We start from the raw sequence: 25,025 nt of genomic DNA, 5'->3' as shown, positions 1-25,025 counted from the left end.
CTTTGTTCAATTCAGCTCTTAAAATACCTATCCTGGAAACTAATGCTTCTACACAAATGAAGATAGCTAGTGTGACCACTACTAGGTGTAAATACAAATGTAGTTGTAAAGTTGGCAGCTGCTGCAAATTGGTGTGTTTGAAGAGCTCCCGAGATTCATGTACCTGTGATACCGGTGCAGGAGGTACCTCAACTACTATCCTCTGCTGTAGATACTGCCTCCACTGTAGAAAGTTCAGGATCTGTCATCACTCACCCATTCGACTGTGAGTGGCATGTTAATGGTGCATCTAGTCATCTTGAACAGGGTGGACAGAGACTCAGAATGTTGTACTGGTCCCCCTACCAACAACTTCGAGGTGTCATTTTTCACTGAAATTGAAACTAAGCCAGTGTGACTCATATCACCTGTTTTGGGGAAACCTGTTTCATCCAGTGTCAAGAGGAGGCAAATACAAAATGATAGAGGCCTATTAATCATTGGCAGTTCAAACATATGGCAAATGATGATACCCCTTACAGAAATGGTAGCAGGGAACAGGAAAGGACACCAAGTACACTCAGTGTGTATGCATGGGGGCCTCTTTCAACATGTTGAAGAGGCCATTTCAGCAGCCATTGAGAGAGCAGGATGTAACCAGCTGCAGATTGTGGCACATATGTGAACAAATGAAGCCTGTCATCTGGACTCCAAGGTCGTACTTGGTTCATTCTAGCGACTAACAGAGAAGGTTGAGAAGACCACCCTTGTGGGTGGAGTTTCAATGAAGCTTACAATTTGCAGCATTGTCCCCAGAAATGTTCATGGTCCTTTGGTTCTGAATCAAGTGGAAGGACTGTACCAGAAGCTTCGAAGATTCTGTGAAAAGCTAGGCTGTGACTTCCTGGACTTGCACCATAGTGTTGAGAACTGAGAACTGTAGAGCCCCCCTAAGTGGGTCAGGTGTGCACTACACATCAGACGCTGCTACACAGTAAGCTGACTGTGTGTGGGGTGCACACAAATTTTTTTTTAGATTAGGTAACTCTCCATCCAGTCCAAATAATGATAGCTGTAGGGAACACAGAAGTATCAATGTAAGATCAAAAGAAATCCGTTTGCAGGTGAGAGTATTAAAATTGTAATGGTTAAATGCTGAAGCATTCAAAACAAACTGCCAGCGTTTGAAGTTCTCCTAAAAAGCAGTGAAGCACACTTAATTCTAGGGCCAGAAAGCATGTTGGAATCTGAAATTATGAAATTGGTAGGAGTGAGATTTTGGGGGAAAAATTAAGTGTACATTGAAAGGATAGGAAAATGGGAAATTGAGATGATGTATTTGTCACAGTAGACAAAAAAGTAAAATCCAGTGACATAGAAATTGAAGCTGGATGTGGGATTATTTTTGGCAAGACTCAGTGTCAGGGGCGGGCTTAAAATGGGATCCTTCTATTACACACCAGACTCATTCCTGATGTAACAAAAATCATTAGAGAAACCCTCAGTTCACTTGTACCTAAATTCCCCAATCAAACTGTAATCATTGGTGGAGACTTTAATCATCCAACAATTAACTGGGAAAATTGCAGTTTTGTTAGTGGTAGGCATGATAAGACATCCTGTGAAACAGTACCAAATGCCTTCTCTGAAAACTACCTAGAATAGATGGTTAGAGAACCCACTCATAATGAAAATAGTTGGATCTAGTGGCAACAAATAGACCTGACCTCTTTGAGGACGTCCATTCGAAACTGGAATCAGTGACCATGATGTAGTTGTGGCAACAGTGATTGCCAAAGTCCAAAGGACAACTAAAGCAATCAGAAATATATATATATGTTCAATAAACTCTATAAAAAATCGGTAGTGCCATATGTTAATGAGGAACTTGAAACTTTCAGCACAGGGCAGGAGCATGAAGAGGAATTATGGCTCAAGTTTAAAGGAAATGTGGGAGAGTCTCACAGAGATACTGAAGAAACTGAACTGGAAGATTCTTGAAGATATGTACCCAATAGAATAATTCATAAGGGGAGGGAACCTCCATGGTACACAGATGCTGTAAAGAAACTTCTAAAGAAACAGAGATTACTGCGTAATAGGAGCAAAACAAAGTGTAGGGCTACATATAGAGAGATGCTGAATGAAATGTGTTTGGCTGTCAGGAGAGCAATGTACGATGCCTTCAGTGACTACCATAGCAGAATATTGTCAAACAATATTTCACAAAACCCAAAGAAATTCTGGTTGCATGCGAAGGCTGTTAGTGGCATCAAGGATAGTGTCCAGTCTCTAGCAAATGAGATAGGAAAATGTTCCATCACAAAAGAAAACCCAGGAGAATTGCCCCAATGAAATCCTCGTACCACTGAAAAGATGAATGAAGTAAGTATTAGTGTCAGTGGTGTTGAGAAACAGTTTAAATTGTTGGTGCAGGGCCCAGTGGAATCCCTGTCAAATTTTTTACTTTACTTGTGGCTGAGTTAGCCCCTCTTCTAACTATAATCTGTTGTAGATCTCTCAAACAAAAAAAAACATGCCCAGTTCTTGGAAAAAAGCACAGGTCACACCCATCTACAAGAAGAGTAGTAGAAGTGATCTACAAAATTACAGTATAGTATCCTTGACATCAATTTATTGTAGACAGTTAGAACATATTCTGAGCTCAAACATAATGAGGCATCTTGAACAGATTGGTCTCCTCAAAGCCAATCAGCATGGATTCCGAAAACATCGATAATGTGAAACTCGACTCGCACTTTTCTCACATGGCAAAAGAAGGCCTTGGATCAAGGTAGTCAGCTAGAGCAGTATTTCTTGATTTCTGAAAAGCATTTGACTTGGTATCACGCCAACGCTTATTGTGACAAGTACAATCATATGGGGTATCAAGTGAAATTTGTGACTGGTTTGAGGACTTTTTGGCAGGGAAGGTGCAGCATATTATCTTGGATGGAGAGTCATCAACAGATGTGGAAGTAACATTGGGTGTGCCCCAAGAAATTGTGTTGAGACCCTTGCTCTTCATGTTTTGTATTAATGATCTTGCAGACAACTTCACACTTTTTGCAGATGATGCAGTTAGGTATAATGAAGTACTGTGTGAAAGAAGCTGCATAAATATTGTCAGTTCTTGATAAAATGTCAAAGTGGTGCAAAGATTGGATAATTTAAATGTTCAGAAGTGTAAAATTTTGCACTTCACGAAATGAAAAAAAAAAATAAATAAATGCAGTGTCCCATGACTACAATATCAATGAGTTACTATTGGAATTGGCCAACTCATACAAATATCTTGATGCAACACTTCATAGGAATATGAAATTGAATGGTCACATGGGCTGTGTTGCGAGTAAAGCAGGTGGTAGACTTCAGTTCATTGGTAGAATACTAGGGGAGTGCAATCAGTCTGCAAAGGAGCTTGCTTAAGACTTCAGTTCATTGGTAGAATACTAGGGGAGTGCAATCAGTCTGCAAAGGAGCTTGCTTACATATCACTGATGTGACCAGTTCTGGAATATTGCTCAGGTGTGTGGGACCTGTAGCAAATAGGACTACCGTACATGGAGAAGAGCAACACTAATTGTCGCAGGTTGTTTGATCAATGGGTGAGTCTCACAGAGATACTGAAGGAACTGAACTGGAAGACTCTTGAAGATTGACATAAACTATCTCGAGAAAGTCTTTTAACAAAGCTGCAAGAACTGGCTTTAAATTATGACTCCAGGAATATACTACAACCCCTACGTATTGCTCACAAAGTGATCATGAATATAAGATTAGAATAATTACTGCATACACAGAGGCATTCAATTAATTGTTCTTCCATGCTTTTAACAAAGCTGCAAGAACTGGCTTTAAATTATGACTCCAGGAATATACTACAACCCCTACGTATTGCTCACAAAGTGATCATGAATATAAGATTAGAATAATTACTGCATACACAGAGGCATTCAATTAATTGTTCTTCCATGCTTCATACATGAATGGAGTGGGAAGAATCCCTAATAACTGGTACCATGGGGTGTACACTCTGTCATGCATCTCATGATGGTTTGCAGATTATAGATGTAGGTGCTGGTAGCCTGGAGCCTATAACTCCCCACAGACCATCGGAAAAGGGGGTGATTCTGAGATTGCAGAGCTTCGAGCACCTCAGCAAGCAGATTCCAGTAAACAGATCAGCAACATCATTACCACTGCCACCAATATTACTATGAAGCCTCCACTGGAATCAAACCAATAAAGAGGTGCCAATCATTGAAGAAGACAGACTGTAAACCATCAGACCATGTAGACCTTATTCTACCTGACAGTTCTAATGATTCGACTTCAGAGACAGTGGAATATGAAGTCTACCTTGGGCAACTATCTAGACCCCAGACTAATACTCCAACCATTGTGGGATCTGCACCCAGGCAGAGACACAGAGTATAAGAGAATCTCACTGATAAATGGCTCCCATGCTAAGTGAAACATCAGTAGGTTCAGGGTGCTCTTGGAGAAAGTGAAATGCCTAGTGCAGGAGCATCTGCTGTGCTTGTGTTTACAAGAAACACATTTTAAATGTACTGATGCCTCTGTGCTCTGGGGCTGTACCCTCTATCACAAAGATGACCTGACTTTGGAAAGGGCCATGGGAGGGGTAGCTGTGTTTGTCAGTAACACTCATCACTCTTCTGCTCTATCCCTAGTTACTGACCTGGAAGCAGTTGCTGTTGAAGTTCATGTGGATCATATGATCAGTGTCCGCTTTTTGTATTTACCACCACAAACAGAAATAGATTCCGAGGCTCTCACAAATCTTACAGACAATCTCCTCCAGCCATCTGTCCTACTGGTACACTTCAAAGCCCATACAATATTAAGTGGCTCACTCCATGTTTGCCCCAGGGATCAAGTTTTAGAGAGTCTCATGCTGTCTCAGGGGCTGTGCATCCTCAACACGGGTCATACCAGTCATTTCAATGCTGCTGCTCAGCCATCCTCAGCCATCGACCTCTTTTATTACTCCCCCATCATCACAGATTCTCTTTGGTAGGAATTTACTAATGAACTTCATTCCAGTGACCACTTCCAACTTTGGATTCACCTACCAGATGGAGCAATCCTTCAAAGTAAGCTGCCAAGATGGATGATCAGCAGAGATAACTGGATGTAGTTTAGCCAGCTGGCCGAGGCAGTGTCCAGGAATGGATGGACCACATCATAAGAGTGATCCAACATATAGCCGACTTATCCATTGTGAAGTTCTGAGATTATCTGTCTATACCTTGGTGGCTGATGCATGCCACTCAGCAGCCCATGTGAAGCTTGTGGTTCTATGTCAGTTCAAGTGCCATCCAACAGTTGAAAACCTTGCGATCTTCGGGGTAGTGAGAGCCAAAGCTCAATGCGTCATCAGTTAGAGCAAGGAAAGATCATGGCAAGCTTCCCTGGTCTCTATCAACTGCTCCACTTGCTCTACAAAAGTGTGGGAAGCCATCAGAACAATTTCTGATAAATACAATTGGTTACTCATAGCAGTGGTGCTGAAGCAAGGGTGTTCCTAACAATGCCGCAGACATCGCCCGGACAGTGGCAACACATTTTAAGATGATTGCTGATGAAAGAAGACGAAGTAAATATTCCAGAATTTGAAACCAGAACAGCTGTTACTGTTACCATGAGTGACATAAAAGTAGATATCTTAGGTGTTGCGAAACAACTCACATCACTTAAGAAAGGCAAGTCTTCTGGTCCAGATGGTATACCAGTCAGGTTCCTTTCAGAGTACACAGACACAATAGCGCCTTTCTTAGTGATCATATACAACCGCTCAATTGACGATAAGCCTGTTCCTAAAGATTGGAGAATAGCACAGGTCACACCAATGTTCAAGAAAGGGAATAGGAGTAACCCATTGAATTCCAGACCCATATCACTGACCTCAATTTGCTGTAGGATTTTGGAGCATATACTGTACTCGAACATTATGAATCACCTTGAAGAAAATGACTTATTGATACATAACCAACACGGATTCAGAAAATATCATTCTTGTGCAATACAGCTAGCTATTTATTCCCATGAAGTAATGAGCTAGATCGATCCCATATTCCTGGATTTCCAGAGGGCTTTTGATACTGTTCCTCACAAGTGACTATTAATCAAATTGTGTGCATATGGAGTATTGTCTCAGTTGTGTGACTGGATTCATGATTTCCTCTCAGAGAGATCACAGTTCATAGTGATAGATGGTAAATCATTGAGTAGAACAGAAGTGAAGGTAATGTCATAGGCTCTCTGCTGTTCCTGATATACATAAATGAAACAGGTGATAATCTGAGCAGCCCCCTTAGATTGTTTGCAGATGACGCTGTAATTTACCTCAGACTATCAATTCCAATTACAAAATGATCTAAAGAGAATTTCTGTAGGGTGCAAAAAGTGGCAAATGGCACTAAACAAAGAAAAGTGCGAGGTCATCCACATGAGTACTGAAAGAAATTCAATAAATTTTGGGTATATGATAAATCGCACAAGCTTAAGGGCTGTCAATTTGACTAAATACCTAGGGATTACAATTACGAGCAACTTAAATTGGAAAGACCATATAGGTAATATTGTGGGGAAGGCGAAACAAAGACTGCGCTTTGTTGGCAGAACATTTAGAAGATGTGACAAACCCACTAAAGAGACAGCCTACATTACACTTGTCTGTCCTCTGCTGGAATATTGCTGCGTGGTATGGGATCCTTACCAGGTAGGATTGACGGAGGACATCGAAAAAGTGCAAAGAAGGGCAGCTCGTTTCGTGTTATCGCACAATAGGGGTGAGAGTGTCACTGATATGATAGGTGAGTTGGGGTGGCTGTCACTGAAACAAAGGCAGTTTTCTTTGCAGTGAGATCTATTTACTTCAATCACCAACTTTCTCTTCTGAATGTGAAAATATTTTGTTGACACCCACCTACGTAGGGAGAAATGATCATCGTAATAAAATAAGAGATCAGAGCTCAAACGGAAAGATTTAGGTGTTTCTTTTTCCCACACGCCATTCGAGAGTGGAATGGTAGAGAAGTAGTATGAAAATGGTTCGATGAACCCTCTGCCATGCACTTACGTGTGAACTGCAGAGTAACCATGTAGATGTAGATGTAGATGCCAGCCAAGATCCAGCATTCCACTGCTACCATGCAACATGAAGATGGATGGGTTGGACTTCAGAACCAACAATAATGAGTCTTGCAATTACCTTTTCACCTTGTGGGAGCTGGATTTGACACTGTCTGTGGCTCTTGACATGTCACCTAATTATGATCAAATCCAGTACAGCATGCTGTGACACTTGCAGACAGCATCAAAGGAAGTCCTCCTAGAAAACTGTAATTGGATATGACAGACAGGACAATTTCCCAACTCAAGGAGGGAGGCAATTTTTATACCTCTCCTTAAACCAGGAAAGGGATGAACTTGCCCCAGTTGTTATTGGAGCAGCACTTTAACAAGCTGTATAGGAAAGACCTTTAAGCAACTGGTGAACCATAGTCAGGTCTGGATATTAGAGACCTGGTAGCTCCTTAACTGCTGTCAATGTGGCTTTACTGTTGTTGATTGACTTTTGAAAACTTGACCGTTTTTTCCTATGTAAACAGTATTGTATAGGGATATTCTTTGACATCAATAAGGTATATGACACTATGCAGAGGTCCAATATCTAGGACTACTCCACCAATGGTTGTCTCCCTACATTCATTTGGTCATTCTTATCATTTTTTAAAGATCCCAGTACTGATTTGGTGGCTTGCTGTCAGCTAGTTTTGAGCAGGAGAATGGCATTTCCCAGTGCAATGTTTTAAGTGTTAGCCTCTTCGCCATAGCCAGAAACAATGTGATGTCTACAGCCAGGAGTCCTGTGCAGTGCTCCATATTTGTGGACAATTTTAATTTCCTGCACATAAATGTGTGTGTGTGTTTTAATTTTAATCATTCTCATTCTCTTTTTAATTTATCTGTCTTACGTATAAGGGACACCATTCTACATTTTAAGGACTCAGTGAGGTTTCTGGGCCTCATTTTTTATTCCATGCTGTCATGGTTACCACTTCTAAAGGACCTGAAGGCAAGGACCCAGAGTGCACTTAATACCTTAAATTGCCTTAGTCATTGGTTTTAACAAAACACAATCTCATAAAACTAACACACCAGCTGAGCATAACAAACTGGGACAAATTATTTCAAAACTGTGATTCCAGTGCCCAAACAGTTTATGAAACATTCCACAATTACTTAACAGATATTTTAAAAGCCCATCTTGTTCAAAAGAAATACCATAAAACAAGAAAGGGTAAATTTTGGTACACCAAAGAACTGGAGATCTAAAAAATAAGCTACTGCTGTTGAAGCGCCTTGCCAAAGTAAACAATTCTAATGAAATTAAGGATCTCGAAAAAATCACTAAGAAACAGTATAAGAAAGAGTTGCAATTGGCGAAACTAAGATACAACACAAATTTCATAAAAAATAGTAAAAACCAATGCAAAACAGCCTGGTCAGTAATTAATACTGTTAAAGGTGAAGTCAGAAACTTCGACAAGACAGTCCCAATACCAGCAGATACATTCAATAAATATTTTGTAAGCTGTGCTGATGATATCAAAAAGCTGATCAGTAAACCCAATGTAACATGTATAGATTATCTGAAGAGAGCAAACCTAAATCATAATAGGGCCAGATCATCATTGAAACACTTCAAAGAGGTATCCCAACATGAAGTTCTTAAAATAGTCAAAGAAATGAAAAATTCATACAGTACTGATATTTTTAATATGTCAAACAATCTATTGAAAGAAATCATACACAACTTTTCTATCTGTAAACCATGTACTTGATAACCTTGTAAGTGATATGAAATTGGCAAAAGAAAATGCAACATCATGGTTTAATGCCAATGGTCTGCTATTAAATGAGGAAAAGACCCAGAATATGTGGTTCAGTCTATCAAAGACTACAAAAATAAGTTTTTAGGTACAGCGTACTTCGCCTTTCTTCAATCTGTTTTAAGGTATGGGTTAATACTCTGGGGAAACAGCAGAAAAATAAATGAAATTATGGTGATCCAGAAGAAAGCAATCAGAGTAATGGCTAAGGTAGATAATAGAACACATTGTAAACCATTGTTCATTAAATATAGAATTTTAACAGTAATTAATTTATATATTCTTGACAGTGTTAACTACATACTTGCTGAACTACCTAATTTAAGTGTAACAAATGAATTGTACTTGACAACAGTCTAACATGGAACTCTCATGTTGATCACATAGTGGTTAGGTTGTCAAGAGTTATAAGGCATGGTTACTATACAAGAACGTGTACTTCTCTGCTGTTGCCACAAAATAGATTAGCTAAAACTAACAATAGTCATAAGTATATGGCAATTAAAATATATAACAAATTGTCTAAAAATGGGTCAATCAAGTCTGACAAATTATTTAAAGATAATGTTCATAACTTCTTGTTAACCAATCCATTCTATTCATTAGAAGAATTTTTAGAAATGCCCAATATCAACATAAATATGTAAAAATTTATTTTGTAAAATTAATAGGTTAAGTGAACTGACGAAGTCTATTGCATGTAACAATGCTGAATGACTAATAAAGAATCTGAATCTGAATCTGAATGACTGCTCCAGAAAAACAGTTCTTTCATGACAACATGGCTAGACTCTGGGTGCACACTGTGAGACATTCTTACCTACAGATCATCACCATCTAGTGGCAATTCCTCATTTTGCATCAAGTGTATAAGATCCCCACTGCTCCCAATTCACCAGCATACCATACTGTTACTTGTCCAGTTATGGCACTCCTTTTCTCCAACTGTCTATGACCAGCAAGGCCATTTGAGATCCACATGAAGCATGAACTGGAATCATTGGGTATGGAGCTAGTACAAACACAAATGTGGGGTTGGAATCAGTTGCCACTCTGGTTACTGCAGAAGCCCAGAGTAATTTTATATTTAGTACAATATGTGAGAAGCTGCACTCCTGCATGTGTTTTTAATATAATATTTTACAACATGTTAAATGAGCACGCCAGCTATTCGCAGATGGGTCTAAACAGGGGCTCTATGGACAGCTCTGTTGTTCCTCCTGATCATGTCCTCAAGATCCAATTGTCTTAGGGATTCACTGTAATCAATGCAAATTATGCATGACTACCTTAGCATCCGCTGTTTCATTCATGTAGATTGCATGGTCTGCACAGACTTTTTAATTCTTTTTTATTTTAATTTCTTATTTTTTCATGTTCACAAATTGCAACATCTTCTAAACTTTTCATGCTAATTAAGGCCATGGAAGCATGGTGTTTACCGTATTTTGGTAGCCAGAGTCAGAGGTCCTTGTTAATACTGCCTTTTGAGTTCTTGTGGTGATATTGCCATAAAATCTTTCACTTTGTAACACATATTACTTTAGATGTCAAATACCAATTGTCATAGATTTAGCTTTAAATCTGTTGCTATATAACAAAATATTTTCATAAAAATTTCCATTGCCTATTCCATCCCATTAGGGGTTCATTTTCCAAAGAAAACAGTGAAACATACATATTTTATTGGAAACTGATAAACTAAATACAAAATTTCATAGATTTAGTTTCAGAAATGATTTTCTAATGAAGTATTCCCATAAGAACTTCCATCACCTCTTTGACCCTCTTGAAGAGTGTTTTTTTAGTCTGAGAAGCCAAATACAAATTTTTTTAGATTAAAAATGCTTTCACAATGAAATATTTTCAGCCCCTGTTTCACCCCCTTAGGGACTGAATTTCCAGAAACACTGAAACATGTATTTTTTTTTATTTCCATCTGAGACGTCAAATACCAATATTCATAGAAGCAGCTTTAAAAATGTTTTAGTAGTGCTTTAATAATGATTTATTTTCAAAATTAATTTTCACCAAATATTTTACGCTTTTAGTGGTTGAATTTCCAAAAATGCTGAAACAGGTATTTTTTATTTCTGACCGGAAACCAAATATCAATTTCTGTAGTTCTAGCTCCAAAATTACGTTAATAGCATCATATTTCAAAAAACCTGTCATCACCTATTTCATCCCCTTAATAGTGGAATTTCAAACAATCCTTTACTAAATGATACCCTTAGTATAAGATATAAGATCAGTACCCTTTCAAAATTTCAAGTTTTTATTATCCTTAGCAGTTTGAGCTGGGCACTGATGAATCAGTGAATCAATCAGCCCTATTCCTTCCCCCCGTGGTTGGTTGAATTTCCAATAACATTGAAATATGCATTTTTTAATTTGTAACTGAGAAATAAAATACCAGTTGTCACAGATGTAGCTTTTAAAAATGCTTTAGTAGTTCTTTAATAATGATTTATTTAAAAAAACAACAATAATAATAACATTCACCCACTATTTCACACCCATAGGGATTAAATTTCTAAAAATTCTGAAATACATATTTCTTTATTTCTGACCAAGAAACTGAATACTAATTGATGTAGCTTTAAAATAGCCTAAATAGGGATGTTTTTTCAAAAAATCTTTCATCCCCTATCTCACCCCCTTAAGGGTAGAATTTCGAAAAATTCTGTCATAATCAATGCCTACAGTGCAAGGTCAACACCCTCTCCAAATTTTCAAGTTTATCTCCGTAGCAGTTTGGGCTGGGCAGCAATGAGTCAGTCAGTCAGGACATTTCCTTTTATATGCAGAGTCTCTGAGGGCACTGGAGCTGATGAGGTGCATTACAATTGCTAAATTCCTGATCTGTTCTGAGTTATAGAATGTCCTTAACTCTCTACAACACTTGTATCCAGCAGATAAAATAGTCCAGAGTATCAGGGTACCTTTCTCCACCTGAGAAGGCTAGAGATTGAGATGTCTTCCTGCTGGACTCCAGGGCTGGCGGATGTAGCAGCCACAATAATCTGATACCAGGGTTCAGGGTGCCATTCACCTACATGCAGTCACCTAATTGTTGAGGTACAGAATTGTGCATTGGTAGAAATCAAAGTGGCTGAAAGTAACAGACAATAAGCTGTGTCTAGTAAGATATGTCTCAGCCACAGTGACCTCCTTCCAGCTATGCTGAGAAGATGAGATCTTGCTCACTTGTCTTCATTAAGGACACAGCCTATGACACATTGCTTCTTGTTCCAGCAAGAGGACCCTCTAATGGGGCTGTGATCAAACTTTTTTGATGACAAAACTCTTTTCAGATACTAAATATTTTACAGTGCCCTAAAATAAGCAAAATCTGATTTTATGTTCATTCTTTAATTATAACCATTTAATGAAAATCTTACAAAAATAGGTACATAATACGCTACTGATTTCTTCAATATACAAAGCAACACACAATAATACAGTACTCAAAATAATACTGTATTGATTCCAATGTAAATTGATAAAATTGTTTCCATCTTTTTGTAGGAAGTATGAAGTGGTATATATATATAACTATCTAATGTCATGCTTGATGGAAGAGAGTAGAAGATTCATGTCAGGTTCAGCATCTAGTCTAATGTGGTATTTTGTCTTTGTAGCTGTATGTGGTGAGAATCCCGTTTCATGCAAGTATGATGTTGGGAATGGGAGAAGAGCAGACACAGCCTCTGTGGCAACTTGTGGATATTCATCATGAACCCTGTACCAAAAATCAAGTGACATTGTTTTGAATAAGGGTTCCATGCTTGAATCTGATGTATTCTAAAAAGGATTCATAGGTTTCATTTGACATATTTATTGGCTTCTGCAAATGGTACGATAGGATTTTGAACTCATGAATTCATTTCCAGTTTTACATTCTGCTCTTCAGGAAAATACGTATCAAAAGATGCACACATATCGTGGAGACACTGGAAAAATTCCTCAAATATTTCATTTGACAATTCTACTGGCTCACCATTGAACATATTCAGTGTTGAAAAGATTTCTAGGCATCTCTGCCATTACAGACAATCCAAAAATATATTATCGAGGTGATTATTTTGTTATCAGTATTGAAAACTGTTGCCTGTTTTCCTTGTAAAGGTAAATTTAATTCATTAATTTTTCCATGTATATCTGCCAAAGAAGCTAGTCAGAATGATCACATCACATTGTACAAATGGTCTTTTAATTTAAAAGAAATTTCAGTCGTAAAAGCTTCTAATTCAGCTCTTAGTTCAAATAATCTTGTTAAGGTCTTACCCGAGGTAACCATCTGACCTTGATGTGGAGAACTAGTGTTTTATGTCTGCTACTAAAATCTTCCCACAATATTGAAAACAATCACCAATGGCCTTGCCACAATAGTAACACTGGTTACCATCAGATCAACAAAGCTAAGTGCAGTCAAACCTGGCTAGCACTTGGACGGTTGACTGTCTGGGTCCACCGAGCACAGTTGGCAAGAGGGTTGCACTCAGTGCTTTTGAGAAAAATTGAGGAGCTACATGACTGAGAAGTAGCAGCTCTGGTATCGTTAACTTGACAACGGCCAGGAGAGCCATGTGCTGACCACATGCCCCTCCATATCTACATCCAGTGACACCTATGAATTGAAGAAGACATGGTGGTCGGTCAGTGCTGTTGGGCCTTCATGCTCATTTTGGATGGAGTGTAGTTAAATATCGAAATCATTTGGCTCTGAAGAGGGCATGATATAATTGATTATTTTTACTGCTTCATCAATAACTAATTTTAGATTTGGCAGCATCTTTATTGTGAGCTGCTGTCTATGCAGGATACAGTGGCTAATACTACAGTTTGGCACTTCACTTTTTGTTATTGAATCCGCTCCTGCTGTTTAACCAGTCATTGTCTTTGCCCTATATCTACAAATATCGATACAATCATTCCAGTCGAGACGGTCATTTAAAAAAAATTGTTAAATGCATTAAGAATTCTTTATCTGGTAGTGTTAGTTGGTAACAATGCACATGTAAGCAACTCTTCTTCAAGTGAATGTTTCTATGGATAATGTACAATTATCAGCAAGATGGCCAGTCTAGCAACATGAGTCAGCTCACATCTTTACAAGACAAATTTGCTGCGTTGAAGGTGACTGACTAGTTCTTACTTGATATAACCTGCAAGATTAATTTGTTGTGAAACAGTGCCTTTCAAAAATGGCATTGTAGAAAGATGGCTTGCAGATTTTTCAGTGATCTGGCACATATGGTTTTATTAAATTCTCTGGTTCACTTCAGCCACATGTGCAGTGCGATAACTGACCAAATATAGTGCTTTTGTGGCTTAGGTGTTGGTGCATCTTAACAGGTACCATGGAACTATTTTGTTTATTTATTTTAAAGTAGTACATCAAGAATTCAAGAATTTTATTCACTGTAGATCATTTTACAATGATATTGGCTTCGTCATACAAGATGTACTAGTACATACAGAATAATAAAATAAACTTTTGTCAATACATTATAGAATACATTTGAAGCATGGCAGTGTACCAAATTACAAAGGATAGCTTTTAAAAGTTAAAACAACAAGCTATCTTATAATCTAATATAGTATGGTATTTTATTGTTTACAGTATAAACTTTGTAATTACACACGATTAACCACAGCACAAAATAATATGTTTAACTACAGACAACTTTTAAATGCTTATATTCTCCTCAGGCATCTCAAAGAATTCTTTAATGTCATAGGATGGATGATCTGACAGCCAGCTGTACCACTTAATTTTAAAAGAATTTTTTATCCATAGACTGAACATGAACTAGCAGTTTATTGAACATTTTGAGTGGGTTAACTTTGTGGGAATTTCCTGTTCTCGCTAATCTGTGGCGTGGTATGTCTAAATTACCGTTAGCCCTGGTGTTGCGTTCGTGTATTTCCCTTCTGGCAGTAAATTCTGAAATATTATTTTTAATATAGAGTACAGACAAGTATTCTGAGTCTTGGAAAAAAGAGGACGACAGTGCTCCCTATGACCTCTTTTACATATTATACGTATGACTTTTTTTTGTAATTTCAATACGTTTTTGTTGTGAGGGGAGTTCCCCCATATAATCAGACCATATGAAATATGTGACTGGAATAGCCAAAAGTCACCCTGAGGTACTCCAAGCTCACTACCTCCCTTAGTTTCAAGAGAAAGTATGCCACCTGAGATATTTTTTCACATACATGATTGACGTGTTCCTCCCAATATAGTTTTGAGTCAATGTGAATACTTAAGAGTTTTACCGACTTATTACCTACTTCATTTGATGTTCCCATTAAAAGTTGTTGTGTTTTGTCAGGGTTGCATAGGAGCTTATTGGCTGCAAACCAGTCCAGGGCCTTATCTAGTGTTTCTTTTGTTAGGTTATTCAGATCTGAGATGTTCTGATGTGTGGTAAGTAGTGTTGTATCATCAGCATAACACACAACAGGGTGAGCTATATTTTTAGGTAAATCATTAATAGCGACAATGAAGAAGAAGGGTCCAAGGATAGACCCATGTGGTACACCTGTGCTGATTTCCATGATGGAAGAATTTAAATTTCTGACTGAGACGAATTGTTTTCGGTTACTTAAATAAGAATTTATCACAGATAAAGTGCTCCCTCTCACCCCACAAAACTCTAGTTTCCCCAGTAGTATGTCAACAGGAATGCAATCGAAAGCTTTGCTTAGGTCACATAATACCAGTGATACCATGTTATTATTTTCAAAAGCTGTTAAGGTTTGGTCAATGATTTCCAAGATGGCCCCTATTGTGTTCTTCCCCTTTCGAAAGCCAAACTGATTGTTACATAGGATATTGTGTTTTTCAAAGAAGTTGCTTATTTGTGTGTGTATCAGCGCCTCAAATACCTTTGAGAATATTGGAACAATGGAGACTGGTTTTTAGCTTTGGGGGATATGTTTGTCTCCTTTTTTATAAACTGGGACAACTTTTGATACCTTGAGTGCATCCGGAAAAACTCCAAATTCTACACATTTATTAAAAATATAAGCTAATGGTTTGGCGATTGAGTGTATTGTCTTTTTAATTATGCTATTTGATAACCAATAACAGTCCATACTTCTAGAACCTGAAAATTTGGATACAGCTTTCATAACATCAGCAGGTGTGACAGCCCTCCATTGAAATGCCAGGTTAACAGGCAGTGGTGTTCCAACAAGGTTCATTGCAGATGAATTTGTTGCTTTGATACTGTTACTTATTTCTTTAACTGAGTTTAAAAAGTACTCATTTAATTCTTCAGGATCAAGCAGAGCTGTTTCTGTGCGTTTCGGTGTATTCTCTTGCGTTTCGGTGTATTCTCTTATTTTATTATTTGCCAGTCTGCCTTGCATTTATTGGGAGCTCTTTCTATATAGTTCTCCACTGCTTGCTTTTTTGCCAGAAGAAGTTTAGCTTTATAGTATTTTTTGCATTTCAGATATGACCTATGAATGTTCACACTCTGTTCTGCCCCTTGGTCAGAGGCTTGTTTATGCATCTGGTACAGCATATGCAAGTTTCCTCTAATTTCTACTAGCTCTTGTGTGAACCAGTTCAGACTTTTCTTTTTCTTTTCATTTGGATATCTAATTTTTTTTTACTGGTGAGCAAGAATATCATAAATCTGTGTACTTTTTAAAGAAGTTACCAAAGCTTATTTCAGCTTCCCTTTTTCCAGATTAACAATTATATATTAAGTCCCAATCTGCACTTCCTAATCTATCAACAAACATATTTATGTACTCTTCCTTCTGTCTTCGTACCACTACTACTTTAGATTCCTCAGTTTTAACTGGCTGCCTCTTACAGAGTGTAAGGAGTAGTGGCTCATGATCTGCAAGTCCACTTCCTGCAAGTCTAACTGTAAAATCCTCCCTATGGAAATTCACAATAATATTGTCTATACAGGCATTCTTACGTGTGGCACAGTTATTTGTACAATAGAGGTCTAATGATCTTAGCATATTCAAAAATGTCCTAGCAACTGGTCTCTGTGTGTTTACCATTTCTATGTTGAAATCACCACATATAGCAATTCTCGTTTTACTCTTCAATATTTTTTTAATTATTAATTCACATTTTTCAATAAACAAATTTACATCACCATCTGGCGACCTATATAGACTAACTACCACTATATTTTCATTCATTAGTTTTACACAACTAAACTCCCCATCTAGTTCTGAGGAGTATGTAGATACATCAATTCTGGAAAACATTATTCCTTCTTTGACAAAAATTCCCGCCCCACCATTCTGTCTCTGTTTTCTTCATATCATGTCTCCCACAACATACCCTTGGGGAATGAACATAATTTACTTGTTCTTGTGTTAACCAGTGCTCAGATACACATATAACATCTACATGCTCAGTGTTACATAAATGTTCTAATTCTAAAATTTTATTTCTAATACAATTTATGTTAACTTGTAGAAAATTAAGTAGTTTGTCTCTGTCTGTATTCCTCTGAGAGCAATTTGACTTTATATTTGAAGTTGTAGGTTCAGTTAATGTCTTTAATCTTGATGCACTGTGATCATGTGTGTTATGATTGTCACATACCTGTTCATTCACTTGATGACTCACTTTGTTGACTAATGACCTCAGAAGTTGAGTCCCATAGTGCTCAGAGCCAACTCACTTTGTTAACTGCTTTCATCTGTGAAACCACTGCTGATCCCACCAAAAATCCTGGTCCCTCGGTTGTGATTTCTTTTTTCGGGTTGACTGCCATACTCCACGTGTTGGTATTCTCATCCCTTGAGCTTGATTTGCTGTTCTTCTTTTTGCAAGTAGGTCTCTCTTCTTATATGGTGCCTTCTTTCCTGCCACCTCATTTGCTGCTTCTTCAAACTTTTGCACTGCCCTCTTGGGTAAGTTTATTGCTTGAGTAATTGTCCTCTCCACACAAACTAGAGTTCACTTTTAAGGATTCTGTTGTTATTTGTGCTGGAGTTGTGTCAGTAACAATTCTCACTGATTCTTTATCTGAGACTTCAGTATCCTTCCATTTAAGTTCTATTGCTGTTTTGTACACTTTCCTGTTTGTTTCCACTGATTCATAAATCCTTGTGGCAATTAGTTCTTTACCAGTTGCATTAAGGTGTTGTCCATGTGCTGTATAAAGCTCCTTGTTACTAGGAGTATCAATAAAACAAGTGTTATGGAAGCCTTTCACTATTTTTTTTAGTTTTCTGTTTGCAGATTGAATTTCTTGGTTTACACAAGACCATTCAGGCAGGTCATGTCTATGTGGTACACCAACTACAATCACCTTTGTATTTGTATTTTGTAATGCTGACAAGGCTTTATGTAGTGAACGAATTGCCAACTTGGTTTCATTCTTTGCTACATCATTAGCCCCTGCCCAGATAACTGCAAAATCTTCACTTGTCAACTTATGGAGGTCATTGCATTTTTTTAGTATTACACTAGTGGGGGCACCTGGTATCACCTTCCCTTCAACATCATATTTATTTAAAGCTAATTTTAAAATGTTTCTTGCACAGTCTCTGCCATGGCTATCTGAGGCAACGAATATTTTGGGTCTCCTATTCACTGACCGACTCTCAGGAGCAAAGGTTTTCAACACCTTTAAGCCAGTGCTCCATTCTGTCTTTTAATATCCACAGTTTAATTTTACAATATGACAAGCATAGAGTAATATCACCATAAGATGTTGAATTTTACAACTATAGTCAATAATAAACACGAATCAAATATACTGTGGTCTGAAAATGGTGCGCAGATTTGCCTTTGGACTGCACATTGCAGTCACAAACTTGAGTAGGAACTATACTCTGTGGTGTGCAGTGTGGGTTTATCTAGCCCCAGGTGGTGAAGCATAGATAGCAAGCTGATGATATCCTTGGAGGCAGTTCAAAGTGTTTGTGAACGGAAGAAAGATGGAGAGAGCATAATGGAATGCTTGTGGCATGTGGAGGTGAGACAGTGTGCAAAATTAAATCTTTGTTTGTAGTTTTTGATTGTAGCATTTTTGTAGGTTTTTTATGCTGCTTCTCACTTCATTTTCAGCTATTATGCACTGAGAGAAAAAATAACTTTTATAAAAGCAGCTTCGATATGATGCTTAAAAGAGCCCCAGGCCTCTGCAGACTGTACATTCAGTATCACTGCTCTAATGTGCAGTGCTTGAGGGTATGGTTCACAGTGAACGACATTTTAGTAGTCTATTTTTTTATAGTCAGACAAGAGGGCAGCAATTAATTTACCGACAGATTTTTCCTCTATTTTAACTGACAATCAAATGAATGTGGTACAACTTTTAAAGCTTTGTGAAATGTCTGATTTGTTCCCTAAAATTTTATGGAGAAGTTTTTAATATGGTATCAGGGGTGGCTTGCCTCACTCTGTTCTTTGTAGGTGATCAGCCAGTCACATTTCTCTGTGTACTTATTTTAGCTATTCTCCTCTTGTGTTACTTGTGTTTTAACTGCCACTTTTAGAACATCTGACCATCTTCACACTATCTTAAAGGTTGTGAGCTATTGTGCTTGTGCAGGTGACTGTGAATGAGATTTGAAGAGGGTATTTTCCTTTTTTATGCAATTTTAGTCATTTTAACTGCATTTATGCCTACTAATTTTGATGACTTTGCCTTTGTGCACCCATAAACAACAACCTTACCCCCCCCCCTCCCCCACGCACACACACACACACACACACACACACACACACACACACACACACACACATTCAGCAAAAGCATTTTTAGCCTACGGCATAAGGAGCAAGATGATGTTGGAGTATAAGGAGCAAGATGATGTTGGAGTATATTTTGTAGTAGCTTCACTTATCTGTTGATTGACATGTTTAACAGCAAGTATAATAGGCAAACTGCACTTCATACTTTTAAAGCATTCCAAATCAACTAAATACAGGAAAGAAATGCCAAGTGCCCAAAAGGAGCCACATTGATTTCCCTTCATGATGGTAGGTGTTTAGCTATGGTTTCACCAAAATACTAAAGAAAACTTTTAATCTCTCCCCAATGTACCTTCCTCATTCTATTTCTCCCTCCTTTCTGTGAGAGACCAGTTTGCAGTGCTGGAGTCAGCTGTGAGTTGGGAGGCAGCAATTGCTTCGTTTCCCCGGAACAACAGTGGTTGATCAGCTCACCAAGGATCATAAGGTAGGCTTGCAGAGGCCCAAAGTTTTCACATCAGCGATGGCAAAGACAAGGCAGCAGCAGATTTCATCAGATCTTGTTGGCTATGGCATCACAGACCGTAGTCATCTCAAAAGGCTGCGGTCGGAGTGTCACATGGCTCACCTTGGTACTAGTTGCTGAAACACTGACTCATAACTGAGAGAAACTGAAAGCTGAACTATGGAAGTCAGGGTATAAGTACTTGCTGGGCTATACCAATGATGTTATCCTGTAGTGGGCAAGATCGAATGTGTCCTAGTTTTTTTATCTCAGCAGTACTCTTGGTCACTTCAGAATGACACCTCATCAGATGTGTGACTCTAATGGATGATCAGTTTCTTTTTGTTTTTATTTATTTAACCTGATAAATTTATTTGAAATCCTGGGAACTACAACACCTTCAGTAAATCTCTTAAGAATCAGTAATGCATTATTTGTGGCATCTTTAACCTCAAGATCTTGTATGTGGTAAAGTCCAATAACTCCCCTACAATTTTCAGATTTAAAATGAGATGGTTGTAGGATTCTAGTCACATTTGGATGCAATGATGATAGTATTATGCACATTTCAGAGTGGAGTTCAGTCATTTGGTATGTTAATTGCATTGTCCATTTACCAAGAGGCACGAGTACATTCCTTTTAGCATTTGAAGAGAGACTTTGTCGGTGCATTCGGCAGCTGGTCGTTATTCATTTTGATATTTATAAAATTAAAAAAATAAACCATATAATATCATGCATTCACACTGACAATTATAGTACACATGACAATGAATGGTGCTGGATATGGATATTTGCAATCAGTGCTAACAATGTTAAAGTGTACACATATAACACTTTGCAAAATAGAATTATTGGTGATTAATTAACAGTGAAGATGTATATTGTTTAAATGAAAGTATAAAATAGTGGAAAAAATTGCACAGCTACTGCCACAAAAGTGCCAGTTACTGGAATTATTCTGCTTGTAGTAGTGCTTTTCAAGCTTTTATTTATACAGGTTACATATCAAAGTCTTTTCAGGAAATGCCCCTAACTTTAACAGAATTTATGTAAAAGAGAACATAAGTGAAATCAAAAGTTAAGAAGTAAGTAGCTTAAGCCTTAGCTTAAGAAACAGCTTTGTTCAGCATAATGTTGTTGTAGTATGAGAAATCAAGCAGCTGTGCTAGTAAACAGAGTGCTCACAGTTAACAACTCTAGAACCACCATAGCAGTTATAGATCAGTATGGCTCAATTATATATCTGATGTTCAATAAATACTTACTATGAGGAAGAATGTAACTAAGGTGCCAATGAGTGTGTTACTGCCAACCACCACGTAATTACCTATATGCTATTTTCATCACCATTTAGTGCTTCAGTCAAGTCATTCCTATTGGTTATCTTTCTTCTTTTCTAGCTTTAAGGATTCTTTATGATATACCAGATATATCATGGAAGAAGATTATTGACAAATGTCTGCAGCAGCTTCGGCATCGGGTCAGGAGAGGCAACATGATGTGAGTGACTTACATGCTTTATTACCAATTTTTGTAACTTGCTGTGGGTATTTATTTATTTGTAAGAAATTACTTTTTAAAATTAGTCAATAGTGTTTCAATTTTTCATTTGTGAAGAAACTATCAATTGCCCTTCTGATTGTTGTCTCAAATCCAGAAAGAACTAGGATGTTAAGCACTGGAAAGCTTATCATTTGTTTGTCATCATTCCAAGGAAATATTGTATATGTTCTTTATCTCAGTTAATAATTAAATGATCTTGACATGACAGAATAAACTCAGAATCAAGGTGATTTCAACAAGCTTTTTTTTAGAACTGTTTGGCAACACAATATTCAAAATTGCTTACAAAATACTTGGCTTACTCTATACCAGAATATTACTCAAGCATGTGGAAACTGTATTAGATCAATAAGGCCATACCAACTGTTTATTCCATCCTTCTGAAACTTACGTAAATGCCTGCACAGATGATTTTTTTTTTTTTTTTTTTTTTTCCTCTTAATTTGTAATACCATGACACATCAAGTATCCTTGTAACAGGGATCCACAGATGAATACTCCTATACTATTACTGTTATTACTACCACCACAGACCTTGAGCATGTCCTATGAATCGAACCATGAATGGCCGAAACATTGCAAGAGACACTCCCAATATGGATGCTTACCTGCAGTGCTATTATAAAATATGTGCGTTTTGAAATACCTTTAAAATCTATAAGTTTTGCTTCTGTGCACCCTCAGCATGCGGGTACTGTTGTTTTTTTAGTTCTAACAGTAGAAGGGGTTGTAGTGTGAGCATGGGATGGTCTTTTGGGAAAGGCTCTTCTGCCAAACCATTTGTTCGTCAGATAAAAATAAAGCATTGTTTATAAAAAGTCATTTGGATGGTGATGCACATAGGTGTGTGGCTAAAGTTATGGAACTTTTGTGAGCCATTATCTGAATTTTTTGTCCAAGTTCCTACCTGAATTTGGGTCTAAGGATAAACAGCAATCCATAGTGTGCTATTTCTGGGATGGTGAGAGTTACAACCCCCTACTGAGTAAACCAAATGGGAATGAATAATAGAAATTATAGACAGAGGATACCAGACAGGGAGGGTTACAAACCTGACAGGGGGATGGATGAAAAGTATGGGTGGAAATGTTAGACCTCTAAACAGAAGTGAGGGGCAGCATTACCTTGAGAGAGAAGGTCTGAGAAACAAGAATTAGCTCCTGCTGTTGCATGGGCAGGAACAGTATTGAGAAGAGAACCACACAATAATGGACTTTGGGTGAACCACAGACAGTAGGATACAGATTGCAAAGGGAGTAGAGTTGGAAGCAGAGACTTCTTTTAGATGCAGAAGAAGAGGAACAATCAAGATCATTAAAATAAGGAATAACCAGCTAAATATGTAGTTTTAGATGAAGGGAAAGATAGTTTCCCTGCCTGAAGGAAAATACCTTCAGGTGGCTGAAATAGAGCAGTTTTATGAAAGTTGCATGGAGAGGGTGTACCAGCAAGGGTTTTGAGATGGCAGTAGTTATGCACTGACAATATTATGAAAAAGGACAGGTTCCTACTCATTATATAGAAGATGTGTTTAATTGCAGACAGGTACAACAAAAAGACTGCTAAATATCTGAGTCTATGCTCCAAAGTCCTCTTAACATAGAAAACTCACCACATATCATGCAGGCACAAGTCACATACATATGACCACTGTCTGGCCACTAAGACCAGATTTTGCTTGGTGGGAGAAGCAATCTGGGTGATGGGGGTGTGAAGAGGAGGCTGGGCCAGAGAAGGGAAGGAATAGCAGGGTAGGGGTGGGGGAGGCTGTAGTGCTACTTGTGGGAGCATGCAGAGGCATGATGGAGATAGGGTAGAGCTGCTATGTGCAGTAGGGTGATTTGAGGGGGGCAACGAGGGGGGAAGGAGAGTGGAAAAGGAGAGAAGCAGAGGAAGGGGGGGGGGGAGAAGGGAGACTGATGTGTTGGCGGAATAAAAGGCAGTGTAGTGCTGGAGCAGGAGCAGAGGGAATGGGTGGGGATAGGAAAGGGACAATTGAAGTTTGAGGCAAGGGGGTTACAGAAATGTTGGATACGTTGCAGAGAGAGTCCCACCTGCACAATTCAGAAAAGTTGGCGTTTGTAGGAAAGGTACATGTGGCACAGACTGTGAAGCAGTCATTGAAGTGAAGAATGTTGTGTTGCACAGCATTTTCAGCAACTGGGTGGTTCAGCTGTCTCTTGGCCACAGTTTGTCAGTGACCATTCGCGACAGACAGCTTGTTGGTTGTCATGCCTATGTTGATGACAGAATAATGGTTGCAGCTTAGTTTGTAGATCACATGACTACTTTCACAGGTAGGCCTGCCTTTGATGAGATAGGTGATGCTTGTGATAAGAATGGAGTAGGTGGTGGTGGGAGGAAGTATTGAAGATGTCTTGCATCTAGGTCTGTTACTGGGATATGAATCATGAGGCAAGGAGTTGGGTGAAGGGATGGAATAGGGATGGAGGTTCAGTAGGTGATGGAATACTATCATGGAAAGGATTGGAAGGATGGTAGGTAGGATATTCCTCATTTCAGGGCATGACGAAATGTAGTTGAAACCCAGTGAAGACTGTGATTCAGTCGCTCCAGTCCTGGTACCGAGTCACGAGAGAAGTGCTCCTTTGTGGCAGGATGGTGGGAATGTGAAAGGTGGTAGGTCACCCAAAGACACTGCATAAGAGATCTGTTTCTGTACAAGGATGCAAGAGTAATTTTTGTCTCTGAAGACCTTAGTGGGACCCTTGGTATATTTGGAGGAGGGCTGCTCATCACTACAGATGCAATGGCCATGAATAGCTTGGCTGTATGGAAGGGACTTCTTGGTGTGGAATGGGTGACGGCTGTCAAAGTGGAGGTATTGCTGGTGGTTGGTAGGTTTGATATGGATGGAGGTACTGATGTAGCCACCTTTGAGGTGGAGATTGACATTGAGGAGGATCAGGTGAAGTGAAGTGACTGGGGGAGGAGATATTGAGGTCCTGGCAGAATGTGGATATGGTGTCCTCACCCTTAGTCCAGATCACAAAGATATCATCAATGAATCAGAAACAGGTGAAGGGCTTGGGTTTCTTTGTGGTTGGGAATGATTTCTCTAGGCAGCCCACGGGAGGGGCCGAAGGATTTGGGAAGAAACTAGAGATCCTGTTGTGTTTCTGGAATGGGGTCATTTAGCAACTGCAGAGGTGTCAGTTGGTAAACTGTAGTCCAATCAGGATGGAATGGAAGAATATTTGAGACAAGAGTATGAAAATAAAGTGGAGGGATTGTTTGGTGATGAAGAAGAGATAGAAGGTGGTGATGATGAGAAAGGGCAAGATATTATACAGGACTTTGGTTTTGACAAGGACAATGTGTTAGTAAAGCC

General features: G+C 38.4%; 1 protein-coding gene across 1 annotated transcript in view; it reads left to right on the top strand.

Moving 5' to 3' along the window:
* Window positions 1–25,025, top strand: part of LOC126262308 (uncharacterized) — a 248,561-nt gene that overhangs the window by 181,676 nt on the left and 41,860 nt on the right. Inside the window, exon 7 of the mRNA XM_049958852.1 lies at window positions 21,511–21,610. Within this exon, the coding sequence (XP_049814809.1) occupies window positions 21,511–21,610 (100 nt within the window). The remainder of the gene's footprint in view (window positions 1–21,510; window positions 21,611–25,025) is intronic.

This window comes from Schistocerca nitens, chromosome 6, assembly GCF_023898315.1.
Source record: "Schistocerca nitens isolate TAMUIC-IGC-003100 chromosome 6, iqSchNite1.1, whole genome shotgun sequence".
NCBI classification, from domain to species: Eukaryota; Metazoa; Arthropoda; class Insecta; order Orthoptera; family Acrididae; genus Schistocerca; species Schistocerca nitens.
Note: the sequence above shows the minus strand (reverse complement) of the source record. Positions and strands in the feature narration are given on the sequence as shown.